The sequence below is a fragment of the Pezoporus flaviventris genome, unplaced genomic scaffold, assembly GCF_033815535.1.
Source record: "Pezoporus flaviventris isolate CSIRO_AGI_PZ_B2104156 unplaced genomic scaffold, CSIRO_AGI_Pfla_v1 ptg000041l, whole genome shotgun sequence".
Taxonomy (NCBI): Eukaryota; Metazoa; Chordata; class Aves; order Psittaciformes; family Psittacidae; genus Pezoporus; species Pezoporus flaviventris.
The window spans coordinates 4,456,530-4,480,972 of record NW_026892589.1 but is presented as its reverse complement, the minus strand read 5'-3'; the positions used below and the strand labels follow the sequence as shown (position 1 = coordinate 4,480,972).

The 24,443-nt window shown below is 40.8% G+C and overlaps 2 protein-coding genes across 6 annotated transcripts in view; one reads left to right on the top strand and one right to left on the bottom strand.

The window, feature by feature from the left end:
* LIMK2 (LIM domain kinase 2) overlaps positions 1 to 24,443 on the bottom strand; it is an 82,362-nt gene that overhangs the window by 10,583 nt on the left and 47,336 nt on the right. The gene's annotated exons all lie outside the window — the stretch shown is intronic.
* On the top strand, positions 45 to 24,442 carry PATZ1 (POZ/BTB and AT hook containing zinc finger 1). 5 transcript variants are annotated; one of them, XM_061465879.1, is made up of 6 exons: positions 53 to 1,413; positions 3,775 to 3,838; positions 7,114 to 7,185; positions 9,564 to 9,735; positions 15,410 to 15,547; positions 17,409 to 24,442. In XM_061465879.1, exons 1-6 carry the CDS (start codon positions 134 to 136, stop codon positions 17,825 to 17,827), a joined length of 2,145 nt encoding a protein of 714 aa, XP_061321863.1. In that variant the 5' UTR covers positions 53 to 133; the 3' UTR covers positions 17,828 to 24,442. The 5 variants fall into 5 exon arrangements, with proteins under 5 accessions (XP_061321867.1, XP_061321865.1, XP_061321866.1 ...); XM_061465883.1 differs by lacking the exon at positions 7,114 to 7,185 and having other exon boundaries at positions 45 to 1,413; positions 15,475 to 15,547; positions 17,409 to 17,578; XM_061465881.1 differs by lacking the exon at positions 15,410 to 15,547 and having other exon boundaries at positions 49 to 1,413.

Here is a 24,443-nt window from a genome sequence, read left to right as displayed (position 1 = left end):
GCAGGGAGCGCAGCGCGCGCCGCCGCCGTCGGCCCGGACAGGGGCGGGGAGGAGGAGGAGGAGGCGGCGCGCGCCGCCGGGCGGCCTGAGAGCGCGCGCCCCCTGCGGGCGCCAGCGGGGCGGCGCAGCCCCCATGGAGCGGGTGAGCGAGGCCGCCGCTTGCGGCCCCTCGTCGGGCTGCTACACGTACCAGGTGAGCCGGCACAGCGCCGACATGCTGCACAGCCTCAACCAGCAGCGCAAGAACGGCGGCCGCTTCTGCGACGTGCTCCTGCGAGTGGGCGACGAGAGCTTCCCGGCGCACCGGGCGGTGCTGGCCGCTTGCAGCGAGTACTTCGAGTCGGTGTTCAGCGCGCAGCTGGGCGACGGGGCAGGTGGCGGCGGCGGCGCGGAGGGGGGCGCGACGGAGGCAGCGGCGGCCGGCGGTGCGGCGGCCGGCGGGACCCCCGGGAGCGGGCGGGAGCTGGAGATGCACACCATCAGCTCCAAGGTATTCGGAGACATCCTGGACTTCGCCTACACGTCGCGCATCGTGGTGCGGCTGGAGAGCTTCCCAGAGCTCATGACGGCCGCCAAGTTCCTGCTGATGCGCTCTGTGATTGACATCTGCCAGGAGGTCATCAAGCAGTCCAATGTGCAGCTCCTCGTGCCTCCTGCACGCCCCGACATCATGCTCTTCCGTCCGGGGGCTGCTGACCTCGGCTTCCCTCTTGACATGACCAACGGTGCCACTTTGGCACCCAATGGCAATGGCATTGCTGGCATGCCCGAAGACGAGGCCACGCGGGCTGCGCTCACTGCTGCGCAGTCTTCCTTACCTGTTCTGCAGGGCGTGGACCGGCTGCCCATGGTGGCAGGACCTCTGTCCCCACCGCTGCTGGCCTCACCTTTCCAGAACGTTGCTGCTAGTGCCCCTACTTTAAGCACCAAGAGGGGCAGAGGGCGACCCCGTAAAGCCAATCTCTTGGACTCCATGATGTTTGGTACCCCAGGGGGGCTGCGAGAGGCTGGTATTCTGCCTTGTGGTCTCTGCGGGAAAGTATTTACGGATGCTAATCGTCTTCGTCAGCATGAAGCTCAACATGGGGTGACAAGCTTACAGCTGGGCTACATAGACATCCCACCCCCAAGACTGGGTGAAAATGGTGTCCCTGGTCAGGATGACCCCGATGCTCCCCGAAAAAGAAGCAGGACGAGGAAACAGGTGGCCTGTGAAATCTGTGGCAAGATTTTTCGGGACGTGTACCACCTGAATCGGCACAAGCTGTCTCACTCTGGCGAGAAGCCTTACTCGTGTCCAGTGTGTGGCTTACGGTTCAAGCGGAAAGACAGGATGTCCTATCATGTTCGATCTCACGATGGCTCTGTGGGAAAGCCCTATATCTGCCAGAGCTGTGGAAAAGGCTTTTCCAGGTAAGAGAGTACTTACAAGGACCATACACATGAATGGAGACTTAGGAAGTTGTCTTCTTTATTCCTTGGGAAGCAAGAACAGTTTGTACTTAGGATAGTTTTGACTGTTCCACTTTAAAACGTCTCAAGAAATGAGACTTCCCACATTTCCGCTGGGAGGCTATTCCAGAGTCTCTTGAAAGGGTTTAAAAGTAATTAAGACATAGAACTGGGAGTCCGTGTGGCTTCTGGGTAACATTCCCAGCTTTGTCCCAGGCTTGGTGTATGCGTGTCCTTGGGCAAATCAGTTAGTCTCTCCCTCAAATGACTCTTCTGTGAAATGGGTATTGAAGTAATTACCTCCCTCACATAAGTGTCTTGAGACTACTGATTTGTAGGTAGTTGGAAGGTGCTGTTGAAGTGCAAATATTAATACATCTCAAGATTATTATTTTTCTCGTATCCATTTTAAATTTTCTTTTTCTTAACTTCCCTTCATTTCTCTTAGTTCGTAATGTTTTTTATCACCCAAATGTGAAGGAAGAGGTGAGATTTCAAAGGCTGCAGCATCAAGTATCTTTTATTACATGATCTTTGTGTCCTTTGGGTTTACATCCTTCTGAAGGGGATCCTGTTTCTGCCCTGCAACATACGTAAGATCTGTGCATTTAATGTTGCTGATTTTTTTGTTGTCGCTGTTTGTGGGAGTTAATAAGTAGTTTGATACACGTAGTCGTGTTAGTGGTATCTTATAGTCTGAGTTAATGAATTTGAAACTTCTTTGGAAGTTTGCTGCTCGCTTGGAGAGTAGAAGCAGGGGGGGAGGGGGATACGTATACTCTGTGTTGCTTTTGTAGCAGCCGCCGCTTTTCTGCTCTAACAGGAGGGAAGGAATCGGAATCCGAAAACAAATCAGAAGGCTACTATGCGCTAAATGTAGAAATTATGCCTCTGCTAGCCCTCTTTTTGATAGCAGGACTTGCTGTTACTGAAATAAATTAAGATAATGTAGACTCCTTTTTTGTTTTTAAAAGCAGCAATAATTAGGGATGCATCTGCACAGGGACTGCAGATTTAGGGACGTGAAGTTCTAACATGAAAATTTCACCTGTGAAATTTTCACTAGTAGTGAGAGCGTTTTTTTTGTCATAGTGCTACCTGGGATCATCTGCCAATTTTTACTGGTTTTATTAACACTGGAAGATTTCTGCTGTTGCTGTGTAAGAGGATTTTGTCCACAGATGAAAGTGGAAGATACATGTTGAGTTCTCATTTTTCCCAGTGAGTTAATGTGAACAGGCAGGAATGCTGTCCTAAAAGGAAGCAACAAAAATGTCTGTGTTTATAAAATCCAAGTATGAATGAAAAGAAGAGTCTCTTTTAAGTTTCAGTATTCAGCCAACGGCAGTTGGAAGCGGGATGTCTTATTTTAGTAGCCTTTCGTTCGCTCCGTGGCGCAGCACGTGAGGTTGCTAGGATTCAGGTACCTACAAGGACCCCAACCAGTCTTTCCGGTTGCACGGCTCCAGCCCGCTTGCTGGAGCATCAGGTTTAACAGCCTCCCTGCAAAGTTCAGCCTATCTTCTGTCCGCAGTGTGTGAATTCCATCCCGCGCCCTCCCATTGGTGCAGCTGGGAAGTTGGGGGAGGAGAGGGTGGAGAACTTGTTTCCAAGCAGTTTTGGCTTCATACAATGAAAAGCTTTCTTCCCACTAGGAGAAACTCCCACCAGGAAAATCTGCAGCTATTCAGTCCTCTCTTCTTTAAAGTAGGCTTTACCGATTGTGAAGAATGGTCTGTCTTTTAATTTCAGTAATAATTTGCTCTTCCATTGCACCTTCTAGTTGGGACCTTCAGAGCACTTTATTTGTATTAATGGCGTCTCCCCGCCAAGTTGTGTTAGAACAGTAGTTTTTCACCTTGCTGGTGGAAAATGTGTCACAGCAACAGTTTACTGTCAGCCTTTTTGCACAGAGGTGCTTAAAGTTGGCTTCGTACATCCATGGTTGTGACAGAAACCAAAAGGATCTGATTTCCAAATACTCAGCAACTGTAAATCAGAGTGCCCTGATTGTCAAGATCTAAATAGGATTTTGGAAGGGGACATGCAGGCTTTCAAATAGTAGCTTGTATTTCCTGTTTTCTCTGATCGTTCAGTCATCGTTTCTCCCTGAGAAAATGCTGCCTTTTTAGCAAGTTGGCCAGGGTACTTGTCAAAGTAGAGTCCCAGTTGTTGGTCATCTGGTTCTTGGAAAGTTAAATATCACCACATTTGTAATGCATTTGTAATAATCCACTGCTGGGATCTTATTTTTTTTCATTAAAATTGTAAGTTTACTTTTAGTATTTGTTTTAAGTGTGCTTATGTGTATTTTCTTTCAAGGCCAGACCACTTGAATGGACACATCAAACAGGTGCATACCTCAGAGAGACCTCACAAGTGTCAGGTAGGAGCTGAAGGGGTTTAGACTCATGTATGGGTAATCTTTGGCATTGCATTTATGCATGCAGACAGTTATGAAGTATCAGTAAAAATACCATGTATGTGTGAATTGGGATAAATATGGGTAAATAACTGTGTTCAACAGTGACAGCTGCTTTCCATCCCTCCCGTCCCCCAGCCCCTTGTGTCATCTACAGCTTTGGTCCTCCTGCCTCCCTCCCCTCCTGCCAGATGCTCTTCCCTGCTGCTCTATCCCAGTCTCACCCTGGATCTCTTGCCCAGCCACCTTGTCCCTGGGCTTAGAGTCAGTGTCACTGCTGATGGCCTCCATGCCCCTTCCTCCTTTTTTTATTTATTGCAGTTGTTGCCAACAGGAGGCTCCAATGATGAATTAATTTTGGTTTTTTTTTTAGAATACTTTCAAATAAAATTGGTGAATATCGTAACTTGCCAAGATACTTTGATTTTTAATCACATAGCCTTCAGAACATTGCACTGAGCAAAATTGGAAGCTTTTTGGTTTTATCCCAGGAAAAATAAACATAATGGCATCACCTTATCCTTTGTAATACAATGTCATAATGTTGTATATACTTTTTTCCAGTTACTAAATTATTCATTAGGATTTAAAAGATCAAATTAAGAAAGATATTTTGTAATACACTTGTAGAGAGATGTAAAAGGTGCCTGGAAGTATTAACTAAAACCAAAGCTGAGAATTGGCTTCCACTGTCATTCACTGCCTTCACATAGTTGTCAGGCAAACTTCTAAAACATTTGCTGGGTAACAGTCTCCCTGCTTGGTCTCTGAAGAAAAATTGATTTATTTATTTAAAGAAAGTCGGAGCAAGATAGTTTTCATTTTCTTTGAAGACAGTGAAGCTTAGAGGATTTTTCGTTTCTTGATATTTTTAACCACACTGTTTGAACACAGTTGGTCAGTCCTACATGACTGCTGCCTCCTGAGCTGCAGGTTTTTTCACTATACCTTGACACACCTCTCCCATGTTTCCTCCAAATTACGGAAGTTTTGAAACATTAGTAACCCCATGAACGTTTTTTTCAGGCATATAGAGCAATCTGAAGGTTTCAGTTGACCTCCATATGGTCTGAGGAAGCCCAACACCTTCAAAAATCAGGCCATAAGGACTTCACATTGATTTAACTGCATATCTTCTATAAAGCCTTAGACTGGTTTAAGCTTCTTAAAATGACTTAGGGGTTATAGATTTACATAAATTGGAAAACTTCACTCATAAAAAGACTTCATCATTTGGGGATAGCAAGGGGTCTGGGTGGATGAACTGAAGATGAACATGTATTTGTGTGCAAGTATGAAAGTGAATGTTTAGGTCCCAACATAAACAGAAACTCCCAGTCTCTTGCCAGTTGCCATTAATGTTACTGAAGGAATACAGTTTATGAATAGCATTAACAGACATGTCCTTTGTCAGCTGATGCCTGATGATTTTTTAATAGTTTTCTGACTGATATAAGAATATTAGATATGAGCTCTATAAGTGTGAATCAGAGGATACACTAAGAGCTAGAATGTAAAGAAATACAGAAGCTAAGATTGTACAGCCAAGCTCAACTCTGTCTCCTGGCACGCATAAATTTTATGATAGCAGTTTCTAACATTAGCTTTTCTTATTGTGTGTTGTCTAAAGGACCATAATTCTGCATGCACTGGTCATTCAGTTCAAAGGTGCAGGCTGTAGGTTACCAGCATCAGGACAGAGTTGAGGTGCTCATTCAGGCTTGGTTTGGTTTTGATTTTTGGCTGCTTAACCATGCAAAGTAAATTTTTCTTGAATCTTAAGGTGTAAAAAATCTGTTAAGGAGCTGTTGCATGTCCTTGCAAAAACAGTACTTCATAGTATCCTGTCAGATTTAGAAAGTCTTCACAAACATGCGCAGATGTGCTTTGCACGGTAAAAACCACAGAAGGGATGCCATCACACTGCAAATTGGTTTCAAATCCGGAAGCTGATGTAAAAATTGATGAAGTTCTCCTTGTGATGATCTCATAACCAGTAACGCTTCTGTTTCATAACATGTATTTAAACACAGAATCTGGCCACTAAGGAGGAAAATAGCTTCATACTGGAATGTTTCCCCATTTTCCAATCTCTGTTTTTTTTTCCATTAATTTTATTTGGCAAATTAGCTCCCCTTGAGGGCAGCCTGAGCAGCATTGAGCATCCTTTTTGAATCTGAGTTCCTGTTGAAAATGTTATTGTCATGCTTTGTTTATAGTTACTGCAAAAGAGAAGTGCTCTGTAAACAGGAAAGCTTTCCAGAATCCTCTATGGCAATGGCATTCCTGGAAGTTGTGTTCTAGTATGATTTAAACAAAATCCACTGGCCATTTTCCTGAGCCCTCATTTATCTTTACAGACCAGTGGATACCTAAGGTTCTGTTGATGTAGCATCATGGTACATTTTGGGCTACCAAAGCCAAAGTGTGAAGGTGTCTACCCAACTTCAGAATAAAACTATGAGAAGCAGGACAATTGTAAGCTGAGCATCACCGCAACAGCTCTAGGTTTTAGTGCTCAGCATGTAATCCTACACTCATCCCCCTAAAATAGCAGCTGTACTTCACAGATCTTTGAAAAACTATCCGAAGCTGCAGCACCTGATGCCAGACAAAGACCTGATTCCAGCTTTTTCACTACTGATAAAATAGACTCAGAATAGGGAAGGCCTCCAAAGAACCAAGGCAGCTGAGAAATCCAAGAAGTTGCTTTGGTGTCCAGACAAGACACCAAATGCATTCAGGATGTTTTCCCCTGGATTGTTGCACTGGTGATTTATTCAATTGTTCATTTATTTTTTATTTTTTTTTTTTTTTTAATCTGACAGAGTTCTGTATGTGGGAGAAGGGGTAAGTCAGTTTTCTGGAGATGGGGTAGCTCAGTTTGCTGACTCACCATGGGAAGGGGCGAAGCTGGGATGTTGGCTTTTGAGTGTGAATGGTATGAAAGTTAGGCTGCAGTTTGGGAGGAAACAGTGATCTCAAAATCTGTGGATGTGAAAGAGCAAGGGGAGAAAAAAGAAGTTTGCCTCTTCGCAGGTATAAGAGACAGATTGTTGTTCTGGCAATTTAAAAAGAGAAAAATGTAGGTTAAATTAAAGTACAACTTTTGACAAAGAAAAAATCTATTTATTTAAGTAACCCTAAAATTGGCATCCCAAGTCCAGTGCTTTTCCCATTGATTTCAATGCAGAATGAGTTTCTTCCTGTCCTAATTTCTCTTACTTCCTGCCTATTAGCAGGAAAATGGCAGCCACCATGGAATAAGCTCAGAGACATCCACATCCATAGAAAAGTTGAACCTTCAAGAGGTATTTCTTAAACAATGTTTTTTAAACTTTATATATATATATATTCTTTTTTAATCTATTTATATACCTGTGCAATGTTTGATAGGAAAGCACTGGAGAGTTTTCTTCTATGATTAACAATTAATGATAAATTCTTAGCACTCATTTAGCACTTCACATCTTTTGTAAGATAAAACTTTTTTCTCTATACCTTTTATAAGTATTAACTATTTGAATATTAACTTTGGGGTCTTCTTTAAACCTGGTCCTGTCTCCCATTGTTATGGTTCAGCTAAACTGGTTCTTGCTTTCTCCACTGGACTTAATTTTTACTTTTTTTTTAAGCTTCTTCACAGATATATTTATTACGTAGCTTATCTAAAGGTGAACCGTGCACAGCCCAGCAGCAAAGAGATCAAACACAGAAATTATTATATTGCCTTTCCCTAAGCTTTCAACCTGATAAGTTCAGTATGGAACAGATCTCGTTTCACTTCTGGCATCCCTGTGATTTGTCTCTGGTCTGCTTCATCAACTAATGCATTCCCAATGCTTTTGTATGGACGCTTCCTGTGGCTCAGTATTTTTACACTTACTGATGATGGATCTCTTGGCTGTCATTTTTGATTGTCTAGTTACATATCTTTAGTTGATATCCAACAGATTGATTAGTATCAGTGCTGGAATCCTGGCTGAAATGAGTGTTTACCTCTGAGGACATTTTAGTAAGTGAAAGCTGCACCTGTTTTGCTCAGCGCTGTGTACTGAGATTTCAAATGAAGAGAAATCTTTCACCTTCCAGAATCTGCTTCTTCACTACTTGTAATTTATGAATCTTTGTCTGGTGAGCTTGGTTAAACTGTGTATATTGCAGAAATCCAGTTAATTTTACTGTTGTCTTTTTAAGTTCATTAAGTCCTGATCCTCTGAGGTGCTAAGCCTTGTGCTTGCTGCAGAATAGTCTCAGCTCTATGGGAGTTTACCATACTTAGGCATCTCACAGGATCAAATGAGTGTAAAGCCTCCTGAAATTGATAGGTATTTTTTCAGCTGTCTTCAATGTTGTTTTTTTCAATAAGCTCTTGATAAATTAAATTATATAAAATTATGTGGGTTATGGTCTTCTGTATTATCAATGTCACTTATTTAAAGTTATAATTCTGGAGTTTTACTAGGATTGTTACATTAAAGTCTATTGATAAACAGTTGTTTAATTACACACTGATACTTGAAAAGACAGAATATATTCAGTTCCCAAGTCACTTAATAATCTCATATTACCTCTGAAAGGGTTCTGCTTATAAATCTTAAAGCTGTGATTTTTTTTTTTATATGAAAGTGATATAAATGAAACACTCCACACTCTTGAATGTTAACACTGTTGCCCGCTTACTCTGGTCATTCTAATGTATGTTTGCTTTTGTTTTTCCTCTCATACTTGTGAGCAGTGGTTTCAGACTGTATCTTTAATAACTTCTACAGTGTATTGCTGGTGATTTATTTTCCTTCACATGTTAGAGATAGAGCAAGCCTTTCAGAGCTGGCAGGCTGTTGTAACGGGCTATATATGTAGTCTGCATGCCTGCCAATTGGTATGATCATAAAACTGGGAGGAAGCCTTCACACACCTTAACCATATGGATTACGCCTGGGAAGTGGGAAAGTAAAATCAATATTAGCTTAATGCCAAATCAAGTTTGTTTCACAGTAGTGAGTGGAATATGATACCTTGATCGGGGGTAAGTTGTAAACAGATTACAGGGCCATACAGTTATTTTGATACCTGTTCAGTTCTGAAGCTTCACTTCTACAATTTGTCTGCACTGCTATGGTGGATACCAGGATGACTCTTTTTCGTCGTATTCTCATCCCAGCCAGTTCTCTGACGCTTTGTTTGTACGTCTTCGTACTCCAAAGGGATTCTATGTACTGAAGTTAGATAGATCAGATCAAAGAAAAAAAATTTAGGAAACTGACAGAAACGACATTTTGAGTGGTCTAAAGTGTTTGTAATGGCTCAGTGAAATGGCAGAACTTACTGTAAATGGAATGAAGTGGTTTCTGCTGTTTCTTTTGTTAGCATTACTTAAAGTTTTAGTGTCTTCAGCCTCAGAGAGGAGCTAAGACCTTACAACTCTTAAATTGATTTCAGTTTTACTGTCTGTAGTATGTTAGAGCTGTTTTCTTGCTTTCTTAATTTTCGCAAGTAGAAACACTACATTTTGTGCAGTGTGTTGGTTATCTGAGTTTTTTATTGTGGGAAAATGCCTTGTGCATCATGTCATTTGTGGGTATGCACAGGATCTAAGGTATTTACTCTAAGGCATACTAAGTATGTTCAACAATATCAGTTCTTTTAGTGGAGTTGATGAGTCACATAGTTCTCATTATACCTGCAGACGTGTAATGCTTCCTTTGCCACTCGTGACCGACTGCGCTCACACCTAGCATGTCATGAAGACAAAGTTCCATGCCAGGTGTGTGGGAAGTACTTGAGAGCAGCATATATGGCAGATCATTTGAAGAAGCATAGTGAAGGACCAAGCAATTTCTGCACTATCTGTAACCGAGGTAATGAAGAAACTACTGTTTTATTTCAGTGGGATGGGGCAGCACTTGAGGGAAGCTGTAAGGCTGCGTGAGTCTGTCTGCAACAGGAGGAGGTTATGCCATAGATGTGTACGTAGTCTGTTTTTTTTCTGATTGAATAGTTAACCTTGAAACTGATGGAGCTATAGGTCTGGCCTCTGGCCTTTTTACGTGGCTGATAGTTCCTGAAGAAATTCAGTTTAAATCTGAAGCAAATTGTTTCTAGACAGTTTTAAGAGTTTTATTTGCTAAATACAATAACCTGTACAATAACCATGATATGCTGCCTTGCTGCTATTCACCATACACCTTTTATTTCCTATACCTGGCTAGACCTGAGTCCTTGCAATCAGTTAGGAAGAAGAATCTGTAAAATACACACCAATACACATTAAAAATACATTAAAAATCTACATTATCTTATCAGTCTTGCGTACCCTCCTGGTGCAGCAGTAGCGTCAAGCTGCTTCTCCCTCTTAACCTAAGAAATTGCTTTGTATTAGTGTACGTTTCTAAACCAGATTTTATAAAGAGCACTAGATATGTGCTTTACCTTTGTTTGTACAAATACAGCTTTTCACAGAATCATAGAATGTCTCGAGTTGGAAGGACCATAAATACCGTGTCCAACTCCCTGCTCGACTAAACCATATGGCTAAGAGCTTTTGAAGCTTTTCTGTCTGTTTGTGGTACTCTTCAATTGGAAAGAGTCGTAAATTTAGGCTTTGTGGGTTGTAAGGCAAGCTGGAAAAAGAATTTTGACTCATTATTGTCTTTTTTCAATGATTAATATACCACTTCAGAATCCATTGTTGGCTCACGCAGGCATACATACCTTGTGGGAAGAGGCTGCTGTGGCATTTTGGGATCTTGTTTTTTCTGATGAGTCCTTTATTTATGATGTGTGTTCCTTTTTCTAATTTGAGAGAGGTGAAATCTTTTGAGAGAATAAAGCTGTTTTCCATTTAATGTGAGAACTGTACAGGGAGCTTTTTGGATGATTGGGAGTTAGTTGATGAGTAATGAGAGACATTTCCAGTAGTTAAACAGTCTGCTAGGTCCTGAGAGTGTTGTTAAGTTTGAGTGGCAAAGGCATCCTGGTTAAAAATCTTCGGATTCTGAAGCTCTGGGTTGATGGTATGAAATGAAGCTTGGTTTTCTTTCCAGCTGAAGGCCTATCTTGTGAAAAACTGCTTAAGCTTATCCCAATTCTTTTTGTGGTAACAACATGGAAAAGAGGCTTTCCAAGATCCAGGTGCTATCCTGCTCTCCTTTAGCTGAACATGGTGCCAAACAGAAACTCAAACGGGTTGGGAGAGATTGTCTTGTTTCCAAATTTGTGAGATTGAGTTTCAACTGAACTACCACTGGATGTCACTGCAGCTCTTTTGAAATTCAGCCAGCATGACAAAAGACAGCTCTGGCATTCGAACAATGAAATGACTAAATGGTTTATTCACATTTTACAGGTTTAAATGTACAGTGGAGATATAAATAGAATGTACACTTCTGTGTAGAAGGATAGGGGACCTGTTGTACAGAAAAATTGAAGCATCTAGTTTTTTCTTACAGTTTATGTTTCTTGTCAGAATCTAGTCTGCTGGGAATTTCAGTTTACAACAGCACTCAGAAAATGTAATTCATCTACGGAATTATTGTTCAAATGTCTACTCAGTGTTAGAATTCATAGGAAAGGGAAGATACAGACTGGATTTGTCAGACAATTATGTTGTGAACTCATTGTTTTATGCTATGAAGTTTGATTATAGATTTATGATCCAAAACAGTACAGCTTTTAATCCATACTGTTCTAGAATCAAATGATAATGTTGATTGTTTTAAATAGTTACTTTTTAAATTGTAGAGATGAAGGGTAATGGAAAATTTCTGGGTTAGAAGCATCTATCTGGTAGGCATTTGTGCAGTCAGAAGGTACTCAGTGTCCCGCCCTACTGCAGTTGTGCCATGACTGTGGTGCTTGTGCAATGGCATTTTGTTTGATTCTTCCCCCAGCTAACATGCTGGTATATTTTGTATTATTTGGAACTGAGCTAGTTCTGTATATAGTATTGTCAAGCAAGATGTCAAGCTGCTTGTAGAGAGAATTTTGGATGTTGGCTGACAAAAAAAAAAACAACAAAAAAAGTGGATGATTGTTACCCAGATTAACATATCCTGGTGTTAAAGACAGAGCTTAGAACCCACAGTATATCCCACCAGAAGACTGAAGGCTTTTCTTAATCAAGTGTCTCATGTTTTTTTAAAGGTTTTTAGTGGATTTAGGAGCTGGAAAGCTCAGTATATGGCTGACAGCAGTAGCCGCTGGTTTGTCATGTCATGCGTGTCCCATTCGCTGATTCCAGTTATTCGTTTCGTTTACAAAATGGCAGTATAATGTCCAAAAATCACCATCGTGATTTGATGCTGTTTCCAGGTTATTTTCTCACGTAGGTTCCTTATGCTTGTAATAATTATGAAAGCAATTAAGTCCTGTTAAATCAGGGAAGCTGAGCAATGTTGTTGGTTGGTTTTAGTTTTGGTTTTGTTTTGTTGGGGTTTTTTTCCCCTGGGATTTTTTGTTGGGTTTGTTGGGGTTTTCTTTCAAGAGCTCATCTAAAATGTGCTTAGGAAAACTAATCTCCAATCCTCACTTTTTAAGACAAATTCTCTTTAATCAGTTGAAATAAAAAACCCTGCTCCTGCTTTGTTGTTACATAATCTTCTATAACCATTCTTAGGAACTGTATTTGCTTGTGTGGGCTTTTTCAAAGAGCTTCAGAGATGAATGACTTTGGCAAGTCTAGAACTGACAACTTCATAATCACAGGTGCAACTCTGAAGATTCCTTTTCTGTTTCAGACACACAAACATTGTTTGTTTCACAGAAATGAGTTAGGAGAAGGGTAAATATTCCAACCAGCAGTTAGATGAAATTCTTGTTTACTGTAAGATGAATTCTTGTGTATTTCCAGGTGGATACAGAGTTGATTAAATTTGATATATTCTGCGCATGTTCCAGCTAAATCCAAACTGGAAATTTTGAAAAAGCATCCTGCAGTTATTTCTATAGTCTGTCTCCTTATAGATGTATCTAAGAGATCAAGGGATAGGTCCTATTTATAAAGCAGATCATTTCTTCTGTCTGCATGTTTTTAATGTTGGTTCCTCTGCTATGAAGAAATAATCTGCTCTGCAAAGCTGAGAGATGTGTATGGGTAAGACAATACTACATTCCTTCATTGAAAATCACTGTCACTTGATTCTCTGCATTAGCCTGACTTTGTTTTTAAAGAGCTTTTTAAAAGTAAAAGATTATTATCTCTGAATTCCCCATCCTCCCAGGACAGACATTCATAATTAAGGTCTGGGGGAGGGGAAGGCAGTGCTAAGTGCTTCAGCAAAAAAAAAAGGATAAAAACAGAACAAAAAAATCTCACTTTAAAGTTTCCTGTTGGCACTCTTACTGCTTTGATGGAAGTTGATGACTCGCATGTTCATCTGCCAAGTGCATAAAGGGGAGCAAACACACTTTGCAGGCAGTTTTCATTATAGAAAACAATGTACTCTACAAATAGAGTTCTGAGTTCAGAAAAAATACCACATAGCAGAGATTGCAACTTCACATTTTCCTGTGGCAGTTGTAGTATAGGAGAACACCGAATAGCTGTAGGTAGTCCTTTTTTAATGGTTGGCAGTAGGATTTTAATGCATTGCTATGTCAAGGCTCATCTCAGCATGCATGTGGTTATTAGACATTTCTGAAATAAGAGAAGTACATTGTAGCTGGAAGCATCACCATTATATCTCTATATTGTGTCCTTTTCTCTATACCAGTCAAACACTGGTTCTTTCCATCTCCACAGTGAAATTTTAGTATTTGGAAAGATACATTCTCTTGTGGGACAGGGAGATTTTCAGTACAGCATTTTGTGTCTGAGGGTAGGTCTTGCATTATCTCAGAGGATAATACCATTGCATCGATTTCCTGGATGACATGTGGCCTAAGAGATTCTGCTGTATTGTATTTTGAGTTGTATGTTCTTGGTTTCTTCACTTGTGATGTATCTGCTATTCTGTGCATTTATCTTCAACTCGGGAGTGTACAGTAACTCTTGCCCATTCTCAGTAGTCTGGTCTTTTGCCCTTCAGCAGGTTGCTGTGGAGTTCTGTCTTGCTCTGCAGGTCCTGCATAAATAGTTCTTAATTACCTCTGAATACTCTTTGATCCTGGCTTCTAAGAAAAGTCTGGGTAGAGAAATATTCTGTTGGGTTGGCATAGGGAATTCTAGTGTAAAGCCACATTCATTGTTAAGTTCAGCACCTAACAGCTGCTGTCAGAAAATCCACCACAGAGAGCTGTGCCAGTATTGGTTCTACATTCTTTCTAAGATGTTCTTATATAGCATCAAACATAAATGCAGTTATATCAATAGAAAAATGGCCTTACACTAGTTTATCTATCTGTATTTAAAATGAAGCATTGGTATGAAGCTTCTCGTGCAAGGGCTTGTGCTGTAAATGCTGTATTGGTTTAAAAAAATCTAGGTCCTGACTTTCTCTATCCAGAAAGGGACAGAGAAATCTGGAACTCTGCCTGTCATGGTGAAACTTGTGTTGTGTTCTAAGGTGTTAAAGAAAAATGTTTCTAATGTGAAAATGCCATAATATTCTGTTCAAAAAATAATGGAAAATTAAGAAGGCTGCTGATAGGTGTACCCTGTATAGGAAGTCTTTGTGCCTCATATATGTACTCCAAATGCATGAGTACTAACTGCAAATCTTATAAAAATTGAATTTTAAACCATCCCAAAGTGTATTTTGAGATAATTTGCATGAAAGGAAAAGGTTGTATTTGTGAGACTTCAGAAACTATTTAGAAAAGCACATGCACAAATGCAAAACACTGTTTTGTTCAGAAATCAGTTGTTTGAAATCTGTGTTTTTAATTTCAGTGGTTTGGGCTCACAGAGCAGAACTAATAGAAGTATTGACATTTCATTTTAGTTGTATTGGTTTTTTTTAACTGCAGACAAAATATGAGTTGTATGGGGTTTTGAAATTCAGGATGAGCTGAAGGGTGAAATGTTTTCAAAAGTTGCTGTAGAACAGAACTGTATACCTTAAAACCTCAGCAGACTTAGCTTTCTGGCTTCTAGGATTCACTATACACCTAAGGGGAAAGCACACTAAATACCAAAGAGGGGTGCTACTAAGTGGCATCCCTTCAAATCTGAACAGCATAAACTAATTTGAACTATTTTCCAAAGTATTATCAAATTATGAACATTATTTAATTAAAGCAGCACAAACATGGTGAAGGGACATGGGTGCCTTTTTTGTATCATGTCTCCTCTGCCTTTGTTTTTCCGGAGAGTTTCGTGTTATCTGCTAGGTTTGCTTACATTGGGTTTGTTTCTCAAGGAGGCTGTTCTTTCATCATGACTTCCAAACAGCAAATGAAGTCTAATGAAATGTATTAATTGCCTGATTATGTCTAGGAATCCTACTTGAGCATGTTGTAGGTAACCAGAAATCAAGTTAGTATAATGGCAACTTCATAATAGGGAGTAGGAGCAAGACAAAGATTAAAAGAATGGGGAAGGCAGATGTGTGTCTTTGCTGGTGGCAGGATCTCATCTCCTTTTATCTTGTTTAGGTTTCTCCTCTGCCTCCTACTTAAAGGTCCATGTTAAAACCCACCACGGTGTTCCCCTTCCCCAGGTCTCCAGGCACCAGGAGTCCATCCCGAATGGGGGAGCAGCGTTCCACTGCGTCAGGACCTATGGCATCAAAGGCAAGAGACTCGCTGCTCTGCACCTTGCTGCTCTTTGCAGAACTTTGTGTGTGGGGTGCTGGGCTGGGTGTGAGAAAGGGGAGGGAGGAAAGACAGCGAAAACCCTGGAGAGAAGCTTAGGGAGATGCAGAGAAACTGCAGAGCATCACATAGTATTTAACACCTGTCCTTGGATAGCTGATTTCACAAGTCTGGGGGAAGGAGATGCACGTGTAAGGGTACATGAATTTTTGGCAGCTTCTTTGGTTATTAGAGATTGAAAAAGCCACGTTAGTTCATCTTGACCATCTTCCTAGGAGCAGTCAGTATTTGAATGTTGCCTAGGGGGTGCAGATCCTTGATGGTTCCTTTGTACCATTCTGCCTTAGTCTTGTGCCAGTCAAACCGCATATCTGACTTCTGGTGAAGGAAGGGAGAACTGCAAAATGCAGTTCATAAAGATTCTTGAGAGGTGGAAGCAGTATGCATTCTCAGTTTGATGAGGAGCCATGCAACTACCTGTAGTTACACTTATTAATGCTGTTGAGGAGGACAGGCAGAGGGTGATGGTACTGCTGCTTTTTTGTTTGTTTAACCTGATTTTAGCTTCTAGAGAAAGAAATATGGTAGGAGTAGCTGAAGAGTAATTAACTTCTGAGTATGTGAAGCTGTGTGTTTATGTCAAATAGCTTGCTTTCTGCTTCTTGGTTTGAGCTATCAGTATTCTTGGGGAAGCTGAAACATCAGAAAATTCTTCAAAACCATGGTTGTCCCAAAAAGTTAGGTTTTTTTTTTGCCCAGGGTAGCACAGCAGGCTGGGTTAAACAAAGTCTGTGCCAGCAAAAAGCTAGTTGTGTGATTTTTCTTTCTGTTGAAGTCCTGATAGAGTTACTACAGAAGCCCTTTGGGTTTGGGTGGTGTGCTGACTTAACAAGAGATTTACTCCAGCTCAGTGGTGTATTGATTTCATGCATATCCTGTTTGGTTTGTAATGCCGAGTCCATAGCAAATCTGTCTTTTGGGTTGTGCCAAGTGGTTCTTTGGTCTTTTAGAGTTAATAGTAGCTCCAGCTTATTTGTATTCAGAGACTTGTTGAGGAGTATGTCTGGGTTTCCCACGCTCATTCACATGCGCTGAGCAAAAAGCGCGGACAAACTTTCTTGGCATAATGTGAGAGGAGAATGGGGAGCACTCCAAACATACCAATGGCTTTGCCAGGATATGTATCCAAATGACTTAAAATAGTGTCTCTGACCTCCCTCCTGTTTCACACTACAGTGTTTTAAGATGGAACCATTTTAGATTATGAAGTTCACTTCTAACAGCATTGCACTTGATTTGTAAAAATCAAAAAGTTCCTCAAGACTAAATGGAATTGCATGCCTTAAATTGCAGTCGCTCACTGCTGTTTTGCTGAGTGTTTCCAGGTTTCTTCACATCTTGCTGCAGCCTGTTGTTCATTAGGTTTCTAGGCTCTACCCCAAAGTATAAGCAATATTTCAGAAGTGCGGGAATGAATTGTAAAATTAAAAACTCATCATTAGGTCCATTCTTTTGTAGTGCCTGAGGTGTAAATGTTGTGAGACATCTTTGGGATTCAAAAGAGTGTTACATAAACCAGAGACCCGTTATGGTCCCATTCAATATCATGAAAGGTCCATACTAAAAACCTGAATGTTGCTCTGATAGCAGCTGTGGTTTGTAAAGAAGACCTGTGGTCAAGGGCTCTTGAATGTGACAGATTGCAGTGTTAAGTGTATCATTCTGTCATGACGGGCATTAATGAAATCAGGTGGTAACCAATATGATCTGTTTTAATGCATGTTAAATACTGGTTTGGGGAGGTAAGATTCTGAAAACTTCTCTTTTCTTCTTCCCATAGAAGGCCAGAAATGTTCACATTCGGACCCGATTGAGAGTTCTGATTCATACGGAGACCTCTCTGACACCAGTGACCTCAAGACTCCTGAGAAACAGAGCACCAATGGGTCCTTCTCGTGTGACATGGCAGTCAGCAAAAACAAAATGGAGACGGAAGGAGAGAAGAAGTACCCTTGCCCTGAGTGTGGCAGCTTTTTCAGATCAAAGTCTTATCTGAACAAACACATACAGAAAGTTCACGTCAGGGCCCTCAGTGGCCCGCTTGGGGACCTCGGTCCTGCTTTAGGATCCCCCTTTTCACCCCAACAGAACATGTCTCTCCTGGAGTCATTTGGGTTTCAGATCGTCCAGTCAGCATTTGCATCATCCCTAGTGGATCCAGAGGTCGACCAGCAACCAATGGGGCCAGAGGGGAAATGAGATCATTTTGATCTTAAAGCAAAGCAGCAGTCTGGCTATAATGATAAGATGCTGTGAATGAAAGATGAAATAATGAAATTTGGTTCTATAGCTGAGAATTTTTTATTCATTTTAGCTTCCCCTTTTATCTCATGCCCTGCCCCACCTTTAAACCTTCACTGGGGAGAGGAAGAAAATGCTTCTTAGCTGATAAAGTACAGAAGATGGTGACCTTGAACAGAAGACATGACCTAAAACACCAAATGGAGCTTTAGAGGCTGCTGCTGGTGTTTAGTTGTGATCTTCTAGAGTAAATGTTACCAGCACTGGTCTGAGACTTAGACAGTCCTAGTGACCGAGGCACCTGGGGAGCTACAGCTACAGGGAGCTATGCTTTTGTTCTCTCTCTATTCCCCACCTTCCCTAACCTACCCCAGAAAAACAGTAAGTTTTAAAACCAGACCCATTATTGCCCCATTATTGAATATAACAGTAAGTAAAATGCCCGTGGTACCTATCAGGGTACAACGCAGTTGTCCTTTGAAAAACCAGAAAATCTTAAAGAAGGTGCAAGAATTTGAACCCCTTCTGCCATTTGTGAGGCTGTGAGTGCTGCAGCAGAACTGAACTGCTGAGAAGAATCCCCATTTGGAACAGGTTGTTTTTGTTACTTTTGACCATTAAACTTGCTGTCAGTTTTTTAATTCTCTATTATTATTATTTTAGGACCTGTTGTAGTGAATTGCTACTGAAAAGCCAGTCTAAGGCGAGACACAGAGCACTCTTAAAGCAGCTGTCACATTAGGGTTAGTATTAATTTTTTTTTTAGATGTACCATAATGAATAACTTGGCTAGTTGGTTGTTTTAAGTCTATGAAAGAAATAGTTTTATGAAAAAAAAAAGATAAAAAAAAGAAGGAAAAATACCATTGCAGTCTGGTTGACTGGTGCTCATTTTTCATGTGGGGACCTAGGGTATAAACACGATGAGCTATCGGGTTAACACTATGTACCACTGACTTGTTTAGTGTGAATAAACCCAGGGGTTCACAGAGTGATTTTGGTTTAATTGGATTGGACTCTATTAAAGAAGTTAGTATGTTACTTTGCATCCCCTCGTTTTGTCTGGTTTTTGAGCAGTTTAGCCACCTGTCCTAAAGGTGTGCAAATGAGAGCCAGTTAATGCTCTCCTGATCTGCCTCTAGTCAGGTTTGCAAAAGCCAGTCTTAATCCTTTCTTTTCCAAATAAGAAAGGTTTTTATAGGAAGAGATGGGAATTGCAAACAACAGATCTTGCAAAAAGAATTGATTACAAAATGCAAAGATGCTGGGCTCTAGGCTGTTGGAGGTTCCATTTAATCTGAAGATACCACTTGTGCAGAGATAATGTCCTTTCTTGTCTCTCCCTTTCCTCCCATGTAACTTGTCAAGGTGTTATGTACCAAATCCAGGTATAAATGTTGTTTAACACAGGGTTAGGAGTTAGGAATACTCTGAGTTATAATTATGGTTCTGCTGTTGATGCTCAAGGTCACATAGGATAGCTCCCTGAATTTATTCCTTAATTTCCCATCTGTGAAGAGTTTTCTCCACATCACAGTTGTGAGGGTTAATAAGCAAAGGTTTAAGCAGTGATTTGGTCTAGAAAGACCACTCTGAAAAGCCCAAGTCCCACACCAACCATGCATTCTATGAAGCAATAGCTTTCTCCATCACTAATACAGTGCTGGAGCAGGATAGACCACCTCAGACCAGGACTTACATCCTCTGCAGGAAACATGTATATATTAAATGTGAACACAGCCACAAACTGCTGTTGCACCACAACTTGCATTGCCCAGGTGCTCCTAATCCAAACCCTGCAGTTAATGCATAACTGAAATAAGATACATTCCTGATTTTTTTAATGTTGGAATTATACAGCCTTTTGTATCAGTATATGGATTTTGAAATGATGTTCTAAATTCTACAGACTTCAGAAGCCCTAGCTTCTCTTTTCTAAGAAGCTACACTTTTTGTACTTGTTCTCAAGTGTTACAAACCAAGGATTAATAATCAATGGCTTTCTCTATAGCACCAGCACTTTCTAAATTGAGAGCATGTTGCAGCAGACTTGAGGTTTTGCTATTAATCTGTGTTGGGAGACTGAAGGACATGTTCCTCTCCATTTATCTTCTCCCAGAATCCCTGGAAAATAGGTATGAGTTTCATTTCAAGGGAAGACAAACAAAAACAAAAACAAACCAACCCACCTTAAAACTAAAGCTTTATGGAATTGCTATTGCTGTACTGGTAAGCTTAGGTGACAAGTAGAAAATGGAATTTCAGAAAGGTAACAGAACATTTTCAAATACCTTAATAATGCAGACGATACTGAGACAACCTTGTGAACTGCCACGCCAGTGGAGATAGAGCAGGCTTTCCAGTCAGCAGAACAATTTATTGGGATTAGCAAATGCAACTGCAGTCACTCGTATTTACTAATAGCTCGCGTTTAAGCCACCAGGCAAATTTCTGTTGAATTGAGGTTGTGTTCTGAAATATTTAAGGAGTTTGTGTTCCTATGTGTAGTAAAAGAGGGTGCAGTAGCCATACAATTCAACTCCAAAAGCCAAGTGCAGAATATAGGGTATTTTCATCCTACATGTAGCTCCACTGACTCCAGTGTTACTAGTGGGTTGAATTTAGCCATGTGTATCAGAATGTAATTTTGAATGCTACAGAATTTGACCTGATGAAACAAATGAAAAGCCTTGAACTAAATAGGAAGCCTTGTAAAACACTAACTGTGCATTTTGTTTGTCAAAGAAAATGCTTACTAAGTTGTCATGAATCCATCGGTTGAAAGCTACTTACTTCTCAGTCTAGTGGACAGGGAAACAATTGGGCAGGAAGTGAACAATCCTGAAATGACAGTTCTAGATCATTCTAGTGTAAACGGGAGGGATTTGCACCAACACAAGAGACTGATGCAGACCAGTGCCAGCAGTAGTTTGGGCAGATCTTTAGCAGTGGTGTGTTTTCAGAGCTTTTTTGCTTCTTTGGGGGCATATTGTTCCATTCTGGTTAGTAATTTAATCTACATGCGCATTCTTTATATTGTGTGCTTTGGGAAATGCCTGCTTCTCAGAGAACAGAAAACAGATCCAAACAGAAACTCATCTTCAGAAGTTCAGAGTTCAAATGGAAGTACTTAACATACCCTGAGCTGTAACCTCACTTGTTTATATTACATTTTTAATTGGATTATCAATGTATAGATGATAGTTCTCATTTTGGGCCAGCCCTCTTTCCTTATCATCATCTTTGGTGGGACTGCAGTCCAATGTTGAAGTCAGTGCACTTTTCTGCCAAGAAGAGAACTTCAGTTCATACAAATCTAGATAAGCAGAGTTGTAGTATTTCTTTGTATTATAGGACTCCCTAAACCCCTCAACTGAGGATTAGACCCTTGTGTATTAGGTATGATGAAAAATCTTCAACCATTTATAATCTAAACATTAAAGGTAGACAAGAAAAGAGTAGATGCTTATAGGTGAATGAGTGAAATAAAACTGAAGGACTACAAACCGCTTGCATGCATGCTTAAGTGTTGTGTTGAATGTAGGGACACAGACTTATCATTAGGCTTCTTTTGTTGCCTGATTTTATCTTTATGTACTGTTAATCTACAACAAATGCAAGGTAAAGTGATTTAATGTGAATTTATTCCATACTGAGTTAAATTTCCTTGCATTTGTTATGTGTTAAATGTGTGCAGGCTTCTTAGTGTGGCTCACCTGATGCATGGTAATGTGGTGCGTGTGAGCTCTCAATGTGAAGTGATTTGCCCATGATGACGTGGGAAATTGATAGCAGAACCAGAAATTGAACACAGATTTTTCCTTCTCTCAATCCAGTGCCTTAACTATAGTAGGGCAAAGTATTATATGTCGGGGGGTGTGTGTGATTGATTTGTTTGGGTTTTAAAGCCTAGAAGTCTAAGATGGTGTGGACTTGGTCTTCCTACCAGTCTTTTGAAGAACTGCAAATGCCCAGTCACAGTTTTAGACCTGTTTGAGTGCCAGTGACTTAGGGAATATTTGTTATTTCCCATGTATTCCCTGAAATTATTGTTCCTCCCTCAACTGCTGTCGGCAGTAAGGAATGACTTGAATAGAAGAGCTGTGTAATTGAATGTCTATCTAACTCAACTAACTGAATCGATAGTATGAAAGCTAACCTAGATTTTGTAGGCTCTGTTGTAACTTTAGTGTCTTGTTTTTTCACTAAATCTTTGTTCCTAGAAATCAATATCTGAACTTATGTCTTGAGTCTGGAGTGGGGTGCCACTTTCAGCTTTAATTTTTTTTAAGGTGCTTGCTTGAGGAAGTAGATGCCAAAGTAAACTTCAAAGGAATTCCAGACTTCAGTGTTGGAAGAATGAATGGAGGGCTAGAGCTCTCTTTGGGTTTCATGAGAGATAAATGGACAAAGTAAAAAAAACAGCTACCAAAATTTCCAGTAATGAAATGGGAAAGGCTTTTCTTTATCACCCCCAAAATAACCAGATATTTTCAATTGTTCAGCATGGCAGAAACTCTGAGAGCAAGTGCCAAACAAAACCCTGGAATGTGTTGGCTTTTTTCAGCATTATGAACATACCTTAACAGCATTATGAATATTTTAATGTATATTAAGCCAGCTTTGTACCGTTCACCTTTTGCCTGGGTACAGTATCTGAGTTTTAATTGAACAGAACAGAAGCTCACAGGGAATCTCTGAGCTTATGCTCTCAGTCCAACCCTGGGAGACAAAACAAATGAGCAAAGAGGGGAAAAAATCCCAACAGGAAAATTTAAAAGGGAAAACAGTTTCTGGAAGATTCCCATGTCTCCTGAGAGAGTCCCATTTTTTATCCTGAACATCCTTTTCAAAACAAGATCCTTCAGCTGTTGTGAATGAGCCTTTGGGAACAGACTTGGCTTTTAGCCCAAACTGCTGCTCCTTGTCCCTGTCAGAAGGCAGCGTGTTCTGGAGCACTGAGCCTGGGACCCGGAGGGAGGCAGTGCTCCCTGACACATCTGCAGTGGCAGAGTCAGCAGCAAAAACATTGGCATAATGTCTTCCTGCCTGCTTCCTTGCCGCCTTCACCCTCAGATGTGTACACTACTCAGATGTGTACAGCTCTGCAAATACCTGTGTTAGCTGTAAAACAGAGAACTTTGCCTAAAAAAGATAAAAAAGGGGGAAAAAAACCCCAAACCACCAACCTTATAAAAACAGTTAAATGACGTAACTGCAAAGTGGTGCAGAACAAGAGGAGGAACCCTGGCTGTAAAGGGTTGTGGTGATAGCTGGAATGTTTAAAGCATGTTAATGAAAAACCACAGTTGTTTGCTCTATGGTAGCAGTAAGGCAGCCTGTTTGTAAACAATTAACACCTTGTGTCATCTCTAGACTCTTCCTGTGTTTTGTTCCCATCTATAAAATGCGATGATGATAACCCTTGGGTAAGACTGTTTCAAGACTTGGTTGATGTGTCAGACTGTGCTGCACAGTTGTGCTGTGAGCTCTTCTGCAAGCGTTTGGCCTCTCTGACTTCAAGTGTAATGCCAAGTTGAACAAACATTTGGCCACATTTTTCCTGAAAAGTGAGATACTTAATTTAAAGACTGCCTGGCACTGTTGATCTGCTCTCAGGGTTTATGTGAACAAAGCTTTTCCTAGGTGGCCTCTCTAATTGTACTGCAACTTGGAGACCTGGAGGTGCTCTGAACTGAGCTGTACTGAAGGAAGGAGGTAACTGGTGTCTCACTGATGTTCCAGTGCCCCCCTCCAAGCTCCTGGGTTCCATGTGGACCATGGGGCACTTCATACAGCCACTGGCAGCCATAAATGCTCTTGAGCTTCCTGTAGTCACATAGTGAGCTTGGGTAAGTGGTTTTATAATAAATCAGTCTCATGCTTGCTAATAGCTTTTTGGCTGCTGTGTCTACAAACTGGTGCCTTCTCCAGGCAATTTTTACATGCCCTCTGCAAAGTTGTCAGACTGACTGCTGGCTCTTGAAAGAATCAATCTAAGCCTTGCTCTTGGGCTCAGAATTTCTCTTCAGTACTGTTGTCACCTGAAAGTTTGCTACAATTAGTGCAAATACACAGTGTAAGAGAGAAAATAAAAGGCTATTCTCAGATGTCCTGTAGAGTGAGCAACTGAAACTGAGTTTGGGATGACCCACTAAAACTGGCATTTTTCCCTGGCTGCACACTGTATGGAAGAGACAGTGCCTTGGAAGGGAAGGAGCAGGAAAGTTTGCCATTGGCTCTGATGAATCCCAATCCTGCTTCTACTGAAGTTGTTGGGAATCCTCCCATTATCTTCAGTGTGAGCAAGAAAGGATCTTAGGTGAGGATGGATGACTCTTTCCCTACTTGAATGAAGTCTCTTGCTTATTTATGGGCCTGCTTCTATTGAAACCGAGCCTGTTTTAGCCTTTTTGGGTTCTTAGGGACCTGTTTGTATAAAGCAACTTACCTACCTATCTTTTTTTTTTCTATTGTGTGTATTTTTTGTATGTTCTGTTGGAAGGTGAAGCCTCTGTAGAAGGGGATACAAAAACTGATTTTTAAATAGTAATAAACCAAAAGAGAATTAAAC

Excerpts from the sequence above, each read along its gene's own strand:
- PATZ1 (XM_061465879.1), top strand. The coding sequence starts at position 134 with ATGGAGCGGGTGAGCGAGGCCGCCGCTTGCGGCCCCTCGTCGGGCTGC. Across the intron at positions 1,414-3,774 it reads TGTGGAAAAGGCTTTTCCAG|GCCAGACCACTTGAATGGAC; the intron begins GTAAGAGAGTAC and ends TTTTCTTTCAAG. Across the intron at positions 7,186-9,563 it reads AAAAGTTGAACCTTCAAGAG|ACGTGTAATGCTTCCTTTGC; the intron begins GTATTTCTTAAA and ends TTATACCTGCAG.